Here is a 15,340-nt window from a genome sequence, read left to right on the forward strand (position 1 = left end):
CAAATAAGTAATACAAACATTTTACTTTCTACCCAACAAATCCTTTCTATTTTCTATAGGGCTCCCATAGCACTAAGGAAGGTGGCCACGCCCAATGAGTGGGACCAAGAATCATTAAGTGTAAAGACCTGAGTGTACCTATGACTGTAGGGCAATTGAACAGCATGTATTTGGTCTTCATTGTGGTATATTCATCATTGTCATGAAGGGTCTAGAGAAAAGTTGAATCAGTGTTTGTGGTATTCTAAATGCAAATGACATCCAGAGTAATTCATGTGTGACTTCAGATGGATACATATCTAGTAGGATGGCATTTAAGGCATATTTGGAAGGGAAACCATACAGAGCTTGTCAGGTCATTTCAAAGCATATGTGTTTTGTCAGCTTTGTGTCTGTTGGGGAGTGGATGGATCTGTGAGTATAGATGGCTGAACTGTGAAGTTTTTATTGTATTTGGGGGAGGGAGATTAGTTATGGAGTAATTTGGATGAGAGGGGTCTACTGCTGTTGCAAAGAAATGAGAGCCAAGCATAATGAGATATGATTGTATGAGGAGGGTCTTTGTTTCATTGTGTAGGAAGGTGTTGCATGTCTGTGGTTGCTTGGCAGCCAGTGACTGCTCTAAATGCTCTATTCTATGTGGCTTGCAGCTTTGTTATGTTTGCTTTTGAGTGTGGATGACCAGGCAGCTGAGGAATACTTTGCATTAGAACAGATGAATTGTTGTAGAGGTTAATTAGGGATTTTTTTACATGTCCAAAACTGTTACAAGTTAGTATTCTGATGCACTAAATTTGTAAGTTTCTTTTCTGTTGATGTTGGTGCAAAGGGTAGTGGATGTGTTGTATATGATGCCCAGAATGGATGGTGGTGTTTGGCTGAGTGGGAGTGACTAATCAAAGTGACTGGACAGTGCAGGTTGGATTCATGGCTGTCTGGGGTTAATAGGGCAATTAAAAACTTCTGTGATGCTGACATTCTGTCCTGGGTGAGCAATTGTTCCATTTGTCTAATGTTGTGGTGCATATCTGTTTGTGTCACTGTGTTTTGACATGATTAATAGGCCATCTGCAGGTGTGAGAACTTTCACATTCTGGTTTGCTGGAGGTAACAGAGGGTCATGTAGGAGGAGAGCAAATAGGGCTGGAGAGTTCAGTGCCTCTTGGGGAACTCAATTGTACAGCTTAAAAGTTACAAAGGTGAAACCACTATAAGTGACTCTTGCATGACAGCTGGCTACAAAGCTGGTAAATCCCTTTTTGTCATTATGGAGGGTGGTGTCATGTATCTTTCATCTTTTGTGTGGGAATGTGCGGGGGAAACTGTAAAATGCTTTGTTGATTTGAAGTCTATTGCCATCAATATTGTGTGGAATGGGGTTGTGGTTGTGTGGTGAAGTGGGATATTTTGCTTAAATCTGTTCTGTATTAGTTTTTCAAAGTTTTTGGATACTGAAGACAGAAGTGATACAGGGCGGTACATGGAAGGGGGAATTGAATGGTCTGGAAGGTTTTAGATTGGTAGGATGTTGGCAAGATTCTAGATGTTGTGGAGTCAGGAGTGGCTGAAATTATCTGTACATGCCTGAATTGCACCTGGGCCAAAGTGTTTCATATGAAAGCCTGATATGCTGTCAGGAGAGATCTTTAAGGCTCTAATTGCACCACTTGTATCAGTGGGAGTAAAGCATGGATGTGCAGTTCTTCCTGGATGGATTTTGTGTTTTTGATAAACTTCCTGTTTACAGACGAAGTTGGTTTATTACTGATTTCTGATTACTGCTTCATGAGTATGTTTGTGTGTTCTTTAGGAGAAACAATATTGTCAAATAAGTCAGAAGTGCCTCACGAATGGTTGGCTGGGTTGGTGTGTATCTTTTTTCTTTTTCAACATTTGCCAGAACTGGTTGCTATGGGTCTTGTGGTTCATTGTGCTGAGGATGAAGTGCCGGTTTGAAGTCTGCCTTTTAGTGATTAATAAGTGAGGGTGCTACTTAGACTCTGGATTTGTTGTGTGATTTCTACTGGCAGCATGTTGTCCAAGCTGGATTCTTTGCTGGATGAGATCTGCAACTTGTGGTGTGAAGTATGGATTATATTTCTATGTTCATTTTTTCTCACTTGGGTGATGCTGATGTAGTGTGAGACTGTATGATTTTGGGTAGTAAAATAATACACAGTGAAGTTCTGCTGCTTGGATCCCATGTACTGAATGAAGGCTGGCTAGACTGATTTTCTATAGTTTGTGGTGATCTTTTTGGTGGCTGTGTGGGTTGGGTGGACCAGGTGGAATGTTACTTAGGACAGGCAAGTGACCAAAGAGCAGGTCATCTCGTATGCTCTATGTGGTTCTCATGTTAGTGTTAGTGTGCAAAACATAAGTTCTGGCAAGGTTGGCTGCTAGAGGTGGAATGTTCAGAGTCTGGTTGGGTAAGGTGAGGATACTGATAGGATGCATTTAGTTTATGAATAATTCACCTTGGGGTCATAGGTGCACATGTTAAGCCAAGTGGGATGGTAAGCAATGATATCTCCACATAGATAGGTGATGAGCATGCTGGTCTTGCAATTGGGTAATATATCTTGATGGGCATTGTGGTGGAGGGAAGTATGCTCGTGTTGATTATATTGTATTTAGTACTGTGAAGTTCTATTCTTAAGGAATGTATTTCAAGGGTGTCACTGCCTGTGAGTTGTTCTGTATTGTCAGTGGTGTTAAAGATGGCATGGCTTAGTGGACGAGTGTTATGAGTTCTCCTCCTCATCTGCCTTGTTTAGGGTTGTGTGGTTACAGAAAGATGGGAAGGGGGATCTGGATGCGGGTCTGGTTTCTTGGATGAGGGTTATACGGATGTGTTCTCAGACTTAGCCAAGTATTTTGGGTGTTTGATTTTGATGCTACTGGTGCTGAACAGTATCATGTTAAGTTTGATGTGTTTCTGTGGCAGTAATATGGTTGGTCTGTGATGAGTGGGAATGTGTGCAGTGTCCTGTTGTTTGTTGAGTGTTCATGCTTGGTGTGTGGTGGTTTGTAAGGATGCTTAAGGAGTTTCTAACCGAGTTGTTGTTGCATGTCTAGTGCTCTTCATTGTCTTTTATGAATGGAAGTGATATGCAATGGAGGTGGTGTCAATTAAGGTAATTGGGGCACCTATTTGAGCAATGCACCTTGATGGGCATTGGTCTGTGTTGTTGGACCATCATCTCCAGGTAGCGAAAAACTGTGTGAATGAGTGAAATGTTTGGATATGACCCACAGTCTGGCATGACCTACAGCCTATATGAAGAACACCTTTGGATCAGGGGGCCTGATGTAGTACTTGATCAATTTCCTCTTAACTGCTGAGACCTTTTGATTAACAATTATACATATATCTATTCTAATTATAATCTATACTTACAAGTGAAAAAATTCTCATTATAAGAAAAGAAATAAGAATATAGAGTATATACATACAAACACTGCAGGAAGAGTAAGTGAAGAAAAGCAATATGACAGCAGTAAGCATGTGCCACTATGAGACATTCCGTAGGAAAATGTGATGGTGCATGTCAAGTTACATACATGGTTCCTCTTTACCAAACTGTCTTCAAGATGTGTTTGTGCATGAAATGCTATCAGTCTTCTGACATTCCTAAGGTAGACTTAAGGGTACATGCCATGTTAGACTGAGATTAACCAAAAACTATATCATTAAGGGCATTATTAGATATACAAGGAGATAGACAATATTCATAGTATGGATGTAACAAATGTTTTCCTAAATGTTACATAATGACACAATAAAGGTGGCAGTGGACAAAAGGATTACTAATTAAGTATAAAATGAGTCACCTCTTGTTTTACTAATGTAGGCACTAACAATGGTCTGGCCATAAAATACCTTTGAATAAATTAATATTATCTGTGATATTTCATGGGAGATAATGTCTTTACAAATATTCATCATATTCTACTGTGTCCTCTACAGAAATGGCTGCTATAGAGAGGGATGAAAAGGAATTTTGATTAATTATGCAGGTAACAATGGCAAGCTTTGTGGTCCAGAACAAGAGAACAATATCATAACCAACCGTGAGGTGAACAGCCACTTAAGAATGCGAGGTCCTGAATGCTATAAATTTCTAATTTTTTCCCACTATAATTATGTGCTCCTGTCCTGATCACTCTGCAAATGTAATAACAGATAATCCTGCCTGAAGGGCATCCAAAGCAGCCTCACCACATATACCATACCATCAAGGAAATGAGGATATAAAACTATTTCAAGAAAATAATAAGATCTTTTAACACTTAAGATATTGCTAATGTAGCTCAATACCTATATGGTCATGGAAATATGTGATATGTCAAACTATGTTAAGCTACAATTCCAACCATACCTTACTTATGAAAACCTTTAAACTTACATACACTAGATATATAAATGTTTCCAGTTTCTTTTGAACTTATTTTGGCTATGTGGAATGTGCACATTTGATATGGCAATGAAGAAACTGAGATACCAAACTGAACATTATTTTCTTTTTAATCAATGAATCAGTCTCAAATCTGCATGTTTTATATCCCTGTATATGTAAAGAATGCATGAATAAAATTTAATTGTTACATGTTAAATCTCTCTTGCTTTCAATCGTTTTTAAACTTCTCAAAGCCTCTTTACTTTAGGGCAAATCCAAAAGTTCATAGTCTTCATACAGTTTCTGAGTCAAGTTGTAAACGGAAGTCATTACTTCAACCACTTTCGGCATGAGGGCCTCATTATGAGCACGTACTGCAGAGCTGCCACCTGCAACCTGTGGAAAAAATGCCAATAAATAAGAGTAAAATTCTTGTACTAAACAGCTGAGCATTAAAAATTTTAATGAAACTGAAAAATTAAAAAAATGTGTTCATCCCCATTTCTTTCAAAAATATATATATATTAGTGCATGAGTGACAAATTTGTAATAAACTGTTTTGGGAAAAAGGAAAAGCAAAGTTGTTGATTCAACTGAAATGTAAAAAAATAATTATCTTTTCCTGGCTAAAGCAATACTATAAATATAGTGTATTATCAATTCATATGGTGTGATGGTAATCAATTATCAATTTATGTACTTATATGGTTTGGATGGTATTGCAGTGGAATTTATTAAAAAAGGGGGTGACTGTATTGTTGACTGGTTGGTAAGGTTATTTAATGTATGTATGACTCATGGTGAGGTGCCTGAGGATTGGCGGAATGCGTGCATAGTGCCATTGTACAAAGGCAAAGGGGATAAGAGTGAGTGCTCAAATTTCAGAGGTATAAGTTTGTTGAGTATTCCTGGTAAATTATATGGGAGGGTATTGATTGAGAGGGTGAAGATATGTACAGAGCATCAGATTGGGGAAGAGCAGTGTGGTTTCAGAAGTGGTAGAGGATGTGTGGATCAGGTGTTTGCTTTGAAGAATGTATGTGAGAAATACTTAGAAAAGCAAATGGATTTGTATGTAGCATTTATGGATCTGGAGAGGGCATATGATAGAGTTGATAGAGATGCTCTGTGGAAGGTATTAAGAATATATGGTGTGGGAGGCAAGTTGTTAGAAGCAGTGAAAAGTTTTTATCGAGGATGTAAGGCATGTGTACGTGTAGGAAGAGAGGAAAGTGATTGGTTCTCAGTGAATGTAGGTTTGCGGCAGGGGTGTGTGATGTCTCCATGGTTGTTTAATTTGTTTATGGATGGGTTGTTAGGGAGGTGAATGCAAGAGTTTTGGAAAGAGGGGCAAGTATGAAGTCTGTTGTGGATGAGAGAGCTTGGGAAGTGAGTCAGTTGTTGTTCGCTGATGATACAGCGCTGGTGGCTGATTCATGTGAGAAACTGCAGAAGCTGGTGACTGAGTTTGGTAAAGTGTGTGAAAGAAGAAAGTTAAGAGTAAATGTGAATAAGAGCAAGGTTATTAGGTACAGTAGGGTTGAGGGTCAAGTCAATTGGGAGGTAAGTTTGAATGGAGAAAAACTGGAGGAAGTAAAGTGTTTTAGATATCTGGGAGTGGATCTGGCAGCGGATGGAACCATGGAAGCGGAAGTGAATCATAGGGTGGGGGAGGGGGCAAAAATCCTGGGAGCCTTGAAGAATGTGTGGAAGTCGAGAACATTATCTCCGAAAGCAAAAATGGGTATGTTTGAAGGAATAGTGGTTCCAACAATGTTGTATGGTTGCGAGGCGTGGGCTATGGATAGAGTTGTGCGCAGGAGGGTGGATGTGCTGGAAATGAGATGTTTGAGGACAATGTGTGGTGTGAGGTGGTTTGATCGAGTAAGTAATGTAAGGGTAAGAGAGATGTGTGGAAATAAAAAGAGTGTGGTTGAGAGAGCAGAAGAGGGTGTTTTGAAATGGTTTGGGCACATGGAGAGAATGAGTGAGGAAAGATTGACTAAGAGGATATATGTGTCAGAGGTGGAGGGAACGAGGAGAAGTGGGAGACCAAATTGGAGGTGGAAAGATGGAGTGAAAAAGATTTTGTGTGATCGGGGCCTGAACATGCAGGAGGGTGAAAGGCTGGCAAGGAATAGAGTGAATTGGATCGATGTGGTATACCGGGGTTGACGTGCTGTCAGTGGATTGAATCAGGGTATGTGAAGCGTCTGGGGTAAACCATGGAAAGTTGTGTTGGGCCTGGATGTGGAAAGGGAGCTGTGGTTTCGGGCATTATTGCGTGACAGCTGGAGACTGAGTGTGAACGAAAGGGGCCTTTGTTGTCTTTTCCTAGTGCTACCTCGCACACATGAGGGGGGAGGGGGATAGTATTCCATGTGTGGCGAGGTGGCGATGGGAATGAATAGGGGCAGACAGTGTGAATTGTGTGCATGGGTATATATGTATGTGTCTGTGTGTGTATATATATGTGTACATTGAGATGTATAGGTACGTATATTTGCGTACCTACTTTTTTTTTCAATAGTATGAAAAATATTTGCGTGTGTGGGCGTGTGTGTGTGTACATTGTGTATGGGGGTGGGTTGTACCATTTCTTTCATCTGTTTCCTTGCGCTACCTCGCAAACGCGGGAGACAGCGACAAAGCAAAATAATTAAATAAATATATGGTATAGTGGTAATTAATCATCAATTCATATGGTGTGGTGGTAATTAATCATAAATTTGTATGGCGTGGTGGTAATTAATCATCAATTTGTATGGTATGGTGGTAATCAATTATCAATTTATATGGTGGTGGTAATTAATAATCAATTCATATGGTGTGGTGGTAATCATTTATCAATGTATAAGGTGTGGTGGTGGTAATTAATTACCAGTAACTATGAATCATGTACTCTGGCCTGCCAAGCTTTTAGTCCTAAACAGGATGTCAACTGACAGCTAACCTAGCTGTTCATCATTTCCATGTGTACTGCAGCTGGTGTAGGTCGGCCTATTATCATTTCATTATCATCATTATCATTATTGGACAACCTCATGACCCTTTCTATGGGGCTCTTGCAGCTTCAAGGATGTACTCCATGCAAGAGCAGCAAAATGAAAGAATCCTTTGGAAGTATTAAGGTACTCGATAAGAGTGTACTCCAAACCATCCATTGAAGATAATACAACCACACCAACCATGCTAGGGAATTACAATACTTACTTCCTATCCCAGGAGTCCCCTCTATCCTTATGAGCCTCCTGCAACACTCAGGAAGATGGCCACATTTATCAATTGGGACCACAGGTCATAAAGTATTCTGATGCTGTATGTATGTCTATGTGCAGAGTGTGCGAAGTAATTGTGCAGTAAGTGCTTGGTGTCTTTTTTATGTTAATTCCATTGTGGGCATGAATGGTCTTATGATATGCTGAAACACTGTTTATAGGGCACTATTGATAGGTGATGTATAGAGCATAACTGGAAGAGTGTGACATGATAAGTGTATGTCTGGTGGGTTGGAGTTTAAAACTGAGGCAGGAGGTCAGTTGTTTGTAAACAGTGCTTGCAGGGTTACTTCAATGAGTAAGAGTTTAGTCAGTGTTTTGTTTGTTCTAGGTGGTGGAATCTGTGAGAAGAGGGTACTGAAGTGCGAGGTGGGGGTAAGTCCTTCATTTCTACTTGGGAGTTGGTGGATAGTTAAAGAGCGCTTTGAGTGTGAGTGGTAGTCTTGTTCCAAAGAAGTGGGTGTCAAGCATGTTAAGTGGGTTTGTACTGGGATGATGGCTGTTTCATCATATAGGTGTTGAGTGTTTGTGATTGCTATGCAACAAGTGATTGTTCTGAGTATGCTATTTTGTGGAGTTTGCAGCTTTGTTATATTTGTTTTTGAGAGGGAGGAAGATCAGGCAGGTGAGGCATAGTTTAAATTGCAGTGAATGAATTGTTTGCATAAGATATTAGGGGATCCTTTTCCTAGTTCAAATCTTAGGCCAGTTAGTGTTCTGAGGGCATTTAGTTTGTTTGCTGCTTTTGTGTTTATGTCACTGGTGTGGTTAGTGAATGTGATATGTATGTAGTAATGATGCCTAGAATGGTTGTTTTGTACAGTGGGAGAGACTGTCCATTCAAAGTGATTAGAAAGTATGAGTTGGATTCATGTCTGTCTAGGGTTAAAAGAATGATTAAAGACTTCTGCAGAGATGCACACATTCTGTTCTGGGTGAGCAGTTGTCCCAACTGCATAATGTAGTGCTCTATGTTTGATGTTAATGTGATGTTAGGGTGCTGTGATGTGATAATAAGGTTTTCTGCATATGAAAGACTTCCATACTAAAGTCTGCCTGAGGTAATGGGAGATTGTGCATTAAGAGACTGAAGAAACACAAACACACACATAAAAAAACAAACATGCACATATGTTCCTGATATTACCTTGCTAAAACAGGAAACGGCAAATAAGTATAGTTTCAGAAGTGGAAGAGGATGTGTAGATCAGGCGTTTGCTTTGAAGAATGTGTGTGAAAAATATTTAGAAAACAGATGGATTCGTATGTGGTATTTGTGGATCTGGAGAAGGCATATGATAGGGTTGATAGAGATGCTTTGTGGAAGGTCTTAAGAGAATATGGTGTGGGAGGTAAGCTGCCAGAAGTGAAAAGTACTTATCAAGTATGTAAGGCATGTGTACAAGTACGAAGAGAGGAGAGTGATTAAAACCAGTGAAGGTTAGTCTGCAGCAGGGGTGTGTGATGTCCCCATGATTATTTGTTTAAGGATGGGGTGGTTGGGGAGGTTAATGCAAGAGTTTGGGAGAGCAGGGCAAGTATGCATTCTGTTGGGGATGAGAGGGTCTGGAAAGTGAGTCAGTTGTTGTTTGCCGATGATAAAGATCTGTTGGCTGATTTGAGAGACTCTGCAGAAGCTGGGAACTAAGTTTGGAAAAGTGTGTGAAAAGAGAAAGTTAAAAGTAAATGTGAATAAGAGCAAGGTTATTAGGTTCAGTAGGGTTGAGGGACATGTAAAATGGAATGTAAGTTTGAATGGAGAAAAATTGGATTAAGTGAAGCGTTTTAGATATCTGGGAATGGACTTAGCAGAGAATGGTACCATGGAAGTGGAAGTGAGTCACAGGGTGGGGGAGGGGGGTAAAGGTTCTGGGAGCGATGTAGAATGTGTGGGAAGAGAAAGCATTATCTTAAAGAGGAAAAATGGGTATGTTTGAACTAATAGTTGTTCCAACAATGTTATATGGTTGCGAGGCATGGACTATAGATAGGGTTGTACATACGAGGGTGGATGCGTTGAAAATGAAATGTTTGAGGACAATATGCGGTGTGAGGTGGTTTGATCGAGTAAGTAATGAAAGGGTAAGAGAGATTTGTGGTAATAAAAAGAAAGTGGTTGAGAGAACACAGGAGAGTGTGTTGAAATGGGGGTGGACATATGGAGAAAATGAATGAGGAAAGACCGACAAAGAGGAGGGAAAAAGGAAAAGCGGGAGACCAAATTGGAGGTGGAAGGAAGGAGTGAAAAAGATTTTGAGTGATCGTGGCCTGAACATACAGGAGGGAGAGAGGCATGCAAGGAATAGAGTGAATTTGAATGATGTGGTACGCTGGGCTTGACGTGCTGTCGGTGGACTAAACCAAGGGATGTGAAAGATCTGGAGTAAACCATGGAAAGGTCTGTGGAGCCTAGATATGGATAGGAAGCTATGGTTTTGATGCATTTCAAATACAGCTAGAGACTCGGGTGTGAATGAATGTGGACTTTTTGTCTGTTTTCATGGCACTACTGAAGCAGGGGTAACGATGCTGTATCCTGTGGGGGAGGGTAGCAACAGGAATGGATGAAGCCAAGCAAGTCTGAATATGTACATGTGTATATATGTATATGTCTTTGTATGTGTATGTATATGAGTGTATATGTTGATATGTATATATATGATGTGTGATAATAAAAGGAGTGTGACTGAGAGAGCAGAAGAAGGTGTGTTGAAATGGTTTGGACACATGGAGAGAATGAGTGAGGAAAAATTGATGAAGAGGATATATGTGTCAGAGGTGGAAGGAACAAGGAGAAGCAGGAGACCAAACTGGAGGTGATAGGATGGAGTGCAAAAGATTTTGAGCGATTGGGGCTTGAACATAGAGGAGGGTGAAAGGTGTGCAAGGAATAGAGTGAATTGGAACGATGTGGTATACCAGGTTGACGTGCTCTCAATGGATTGAACTAGGACATTGAAGCGTCTGGAGTAAACCATGGAAAGGTCTCTGGGGCCAGGATGTGGAAAGGGATGTAGAAAACCTCCATCTCACTGTTTAGATTGATTGCCCCATCAGAAGTGATTTCCTTGGGTGTGCCCCATCTCCTGGAGGTGAGGAGCCTTGTGATAACTTGGGATTTTCCTATGTAGTTTGAATCCTACTCACTGCACCATGTAAGAGGTGCAGTGAAACCAGGTAGTACTTCCTCATTTTATTATAAAGAAGTATCCTTTCACAGGAGAGGGGTGGCATCACCTTTATCTCAGTCTGAATCCTGCCTCAAACTGCCTGGCGAGAGTTCCCATGATGCCGGGAACCTGCCGCCCAACTATCGTGCCACACACTAAACCTTACAATGATAGAGGAGTTTAAAGAAAGCATGTGAACTTATATGTGGCACAACAATAAGGTTACTTTTGATTAAACGGACTTTCAGCATTAAAGTTATATCAAGGGTTTACTGTACAAAACCTTACATAGCCTATCTAAGAGTCCCAAAGAATTGTGGGTATGACAAATTGGCAGATATATACCTAACATTTTCAGTACGTGTTGTACAATATATTCGTTGTTTTGATAATATTCTGAGTGTTATCTGATAAATTATTTCCAACATTTGGATGTTTTGAGTAAATCTGGAATTTTCTTTGGCATGTTCCTTAACCCCTTATCTACATGGATAAGGATCTCATGATATAGCATGATTCAGTAATGCAAAAACTCTTTTGATACCCATCTTGTGCTACATCATGAACCTACAGTACTACTAATCCATCAACCTTTGTATATAATACTTTCAGTCTCCCATTATCATAACTTAATATTCCTTACCTCTCTGCAGGACCAGCTGCTTTGTCTGCCCTCTTGCCTCATTTAGCATCTTCCATTTTTTGCCTTCTGACTATACTCTTTGCTTTCTTTCCCCCCCTCTCTTCCCTTAGTCTTTGATGCTTGATGAATAATATATTGAAATTCATCTTATTTTTGTGTTGCTACCCCGTCTGAGTACCTCCAGGTTCCATGACTCCAAATCAAATATAACCGTTACTGATCATCTTGTGTGTATGTTTGTGGTGTGTGTGTGTGTGTGTGTGTGTGTGTGTGTGTGTGTGTGTGTGTGTGTGTGTGTGTACATGATGACCTTTGTAATTAACACTGTACAGTATGAGGAAGGAGTTTTACACTCATTAGGACCTATCTCTTGAACATTTCCCAACATAAAACCTCTTCAATTTATATATGTTGTTTGCATTAACTATGTCCTCAGTCACTCTGTTTGGTTCATTCACCACTCTTATACTAAAACAGTTTTTTCTTGCATCCTTTTTAACAAGTTTTTCACTTAATTTAATTTCATGTCCTCTGGTTTCTCTACCCTTATTTCTCGAAGAACTGTTCAATGTCCACACCGTCGATCTCATTTAAAAATCAAAAGGTTGTGATAAGGTCACGCCTTACACTTATCTTCTCCAAGGTGGGTATCTCAAAGCCTCCAGCCTTTCCCCTATAATTAAGCTCTCTTAATCATGGTCCCAACAGTGATGCCCTTCTTTGGACCATCTCTATTAGCTCTTTGTGCTCCTGTAGGTGTGGTAACCAATCTGAGAATTATATCTTAGTTCTGGCTTTATGCAGGATATGAATAGCTTGACAACTATATCTTTGCCTAATCCAAATAACTGAAAGCTGTTCTGATATTTGCTACCAGACACTCTGTCTACCTAACCATTCTCCTAATATAAGACTCTGGTGACAGGTAGAGACAAAGATGACTCCCAAGTCCCTCCCTCTCTCACACAGAATCCTGTGTGTGTGAGTATAATTCCTAAATCGTATAATCAAAATTACATTGCAAAAGTGTTAGCAGACTCTGCCTCCTTGTGGTTACAGCGAGAATGCAGACTTATTTTCAGTGAGGTTGTATCATTATTAATGAACAAAAAGAAGTACAGCCTCATCAAGGTACCTTTTACTTCAAAGGAATCCCTCATTTAGTTGCTTTGCTCTGGATTGGAGCACAATCTTGATGTTGCAGGAGCCCCATGAAATGGATCCTGGATTGCATAACTAAACAATTAGGTACATATATGAAAAACAAAAGAAAAAATTAATGAACAAGAAATTATGAGATATTGTGTTATGAGTCATAAGTGATCTACTCCTAAACCAGATGAAAGAGACTTACCAGTTTACTTCCAAGTATGACCTGTTGGTGAGATAAGAAAAATCTCAAACTTCAGAAATCATATTATTCATCAAAATAATGGCACACAACTCTGTGCTAACAGATAAGGTGTATATCAGATCCTTTTCTACTGTTGTACTCATGAATTACCTTTACTTACCTTTATCTTCTAGTACACTCAACTTATGGTGTAAACTGTCATATAGCATCTAAAAAATAAGTAAGCTGTAAATGTAGGGATGCAGTCATGTGAATGGGGTGTCTAAAATGCTTAGAACGACTGTTAAAGGCTGTAGTATCAGTAGTTGGATACAAGGTTGTGATATAAATATTAAAGTGAAAATGCATGGTGGATGAGAGAGATTACAAATGCTGTGGAAGAGAAGAAAAAGGCAGGTGGGAGATTGCCTGAAAAGAATGTGCTAGTTGAAGTTCAGCAAAGGAGAAGGGAAGAATATCAGATGAGTAAGCAGAACATTATGAAGCTGATAGAGCAAAGCAAAGATTTTGTAAGAAGTTGAGTGAAAAGTTTTGGGAAAATAAGAAATCTATACTGGAAGGTGGTGAAAAAGGATTGGGGAGGATGCAAGAGTGGAAATGTAAATAAGAGAAGTACAGAAGGGGAGTTGGTGAATCAAAAGGAGGAAGTGAAAGGAAGATGGAAAGAGCATTTTCAAAAACTACTGAATGTGGAGGCGAGACAGCAGTTGTTACAGGTATGGGTAAGGAGGATGGAAGGAAAAGGATACAAGTGCAGGAGCCTATGGCAAGAAGGGATAATGATGTTGAAGGTAGAAAAGGCACCTGGAGTGGATGGGATTAAAGCTGAAATGCTGAAGCATGAAGCGTGATGAGTGAATCCACTTGGTATGTAATTTAGCATGGAAGCAAAAGGCTGTGCCTGAGGACTGGGCGAAAGCTGTTACTGTTCCATTACTCAAAGAAAGAAGCATTAAGGATCTGTGCAGCAATCATAGGGAAATAAGTCTGTTAAGTATCCCAGAATAAGTGTACGTAAGAATGTTGATTGATAGAGTAATGGAAGAAACTGAATACAGAATAAGTGAGAAGCAAGAATTTAGGAAAGGCAGGGGATATGTGGATCAGAACCTTGCAAAGAGAATGATTGTGGAAAAGTATCAAGTGAAAGATAAGAAGTGTATGAAGCTTTAATGGACCTGGAGAGAGTGTATAAAAGAACAGAGTGGGATGATTTATGGGATGTGTTGCAGATATATGGGGTAGAGGAACAAAAACGGATGATGTGAAAGCCTTTTATAGAAGAGCAAATGCATGCATAAGAAAGGATGAAGGCCAGCAAAAATTTTAGAATACATGTGGGTGTAAGGCACAGCTGTGTGATGTCACTGTGGCTTTTTAACAAATAATTTGGATGGAAAGGTCTGTGGAGCCTAGATGTGAATAGGAAACTGTGGTTTTGGTGCATTACACAAAACAGCTAGTGACAGAGTGTGAACGAATGTGGCCTTTCCTGTCTGTTTTCCTGGCGCTACCTCATGATGCAGGGGGTGGCGATTGCTGTTTCCCATGGGGTGGAGTGGCACCGGGAATGGATAAAGGCAAGCAAGTATGAATATGTATACGTGTTTACATGTATATGTATGTATATGTGTAAAGTTGATGTGCATATGTATGTATATGTACATGTATGTGCATATATATACATATTTCTTTTCATATTATTTGCCATTTCCCGCATTAGCGAGGTAGCGCGAAGAACAGAGGATTGAGCCTTTGGGGGAATATTCTCACTCGGCCCCCTTCTCTGCTCCCCTTTTGGAAAATTAAAAAAAAAAAAGGAGAAGGAAGGATTTCCAGCCCCCTGCTCCCTTCCCTTTTAGTCACCATCTATGACATGCAGGGAAAACATGGGAGGTATTCTTTCTCCCCTATCGCCCGGAATAATATATATTATTTACTTATTTATAAATAAATTTATTTACTTATTACACTTTGCAGCTGTCTCCCGCGTTAGAGAGGTAGCGCAAGGAAACAGACGAAAGAATGGCCAAACATACCCACATACACATATATATACATACACGTCCACACACGCACATATACATACTTATACATCTCAATGTATACATGTATATACACACAGACACATACATATATACACATGTACATAATTCATACTGTCTGCCCTTATCCATTCCAGTCGCCACCCAGCCACACATGAAATAACAACTCACTCCCCCTCATGTGCATGAGGTAGCGCTAGGAAAAGACATAAAAGGCCACATTCGTTCACACTCAGTCTCTAGCTGTCATGTATAATGCACTAAAACCACAGCTCCCTTTCCACATCCAGGCCCAACAAAACTTTCCATGGTTTACCCAAGACGCTTCACATGCCGTGGTTCAATCCACTGACAGCACGTCAACCCTGGTATACCACATCGTTCCAATTCACTCTATTCCTTGCACGCCTTTTACCCTCCTGCATGTTTAGGCCCCAATCACTCAAAACC

At 40.0% G+C, this 15,340-nt stretch overlaps 1 protein-coding gene across 6 annotated transcripts in view; it reads right to left on the reverse strand.

Annotated features, from left to right (window-relative positions):
* Positions 1-776: 776 nt before the first annotated feature.
* LOC139751994 (ceramide-1-phosphate transfer protein-like) overlaps positions 777-15,340 on the reverse strand; it is a 78,010-nt gene continuing 63,446 nt past the window's right edge. For 4 of the 6 annotated variants that reach the window (XM_071667755.1, XM_071667754.1, XM_071667753.1 and 1 more), the window contains 2 exons: positions 12,846-12,866; positions 777-4,796 (listed from right to left, as the gene is read on the reverse strand). In XM_071667755.1, coding sequence (XP_071523856.1) covers positions 4,665-4,796; positions 12,846-12,866 — 153 coding nt within the window. In that variant the 3' untranslated portion in view covers positions 777-4,664. The remainder of the gene's footprint in view (positions 4,797-12,845; positions 12,867-15,340) is intronic. The other 2 variants (XM_071667756.1, XM_071667752.1) reach the window with 1 other exon arrangement.

The sequence above is a fragment of the Panulirus ornatus genome, chromosome 12 (genome assembly GCF_036320965.1).
Source record: "Panulirus ornatus isolate Po-2019 chromosome 12, ASM3632096v1, whole genome shotgun sequence".
Taxonomy (NCBI): Eukaryota; Metazoa; Arthropoda; class Malacostraca; order Decapoda; family Palinuridae; genus Panulirus; species Panulirus ornatus.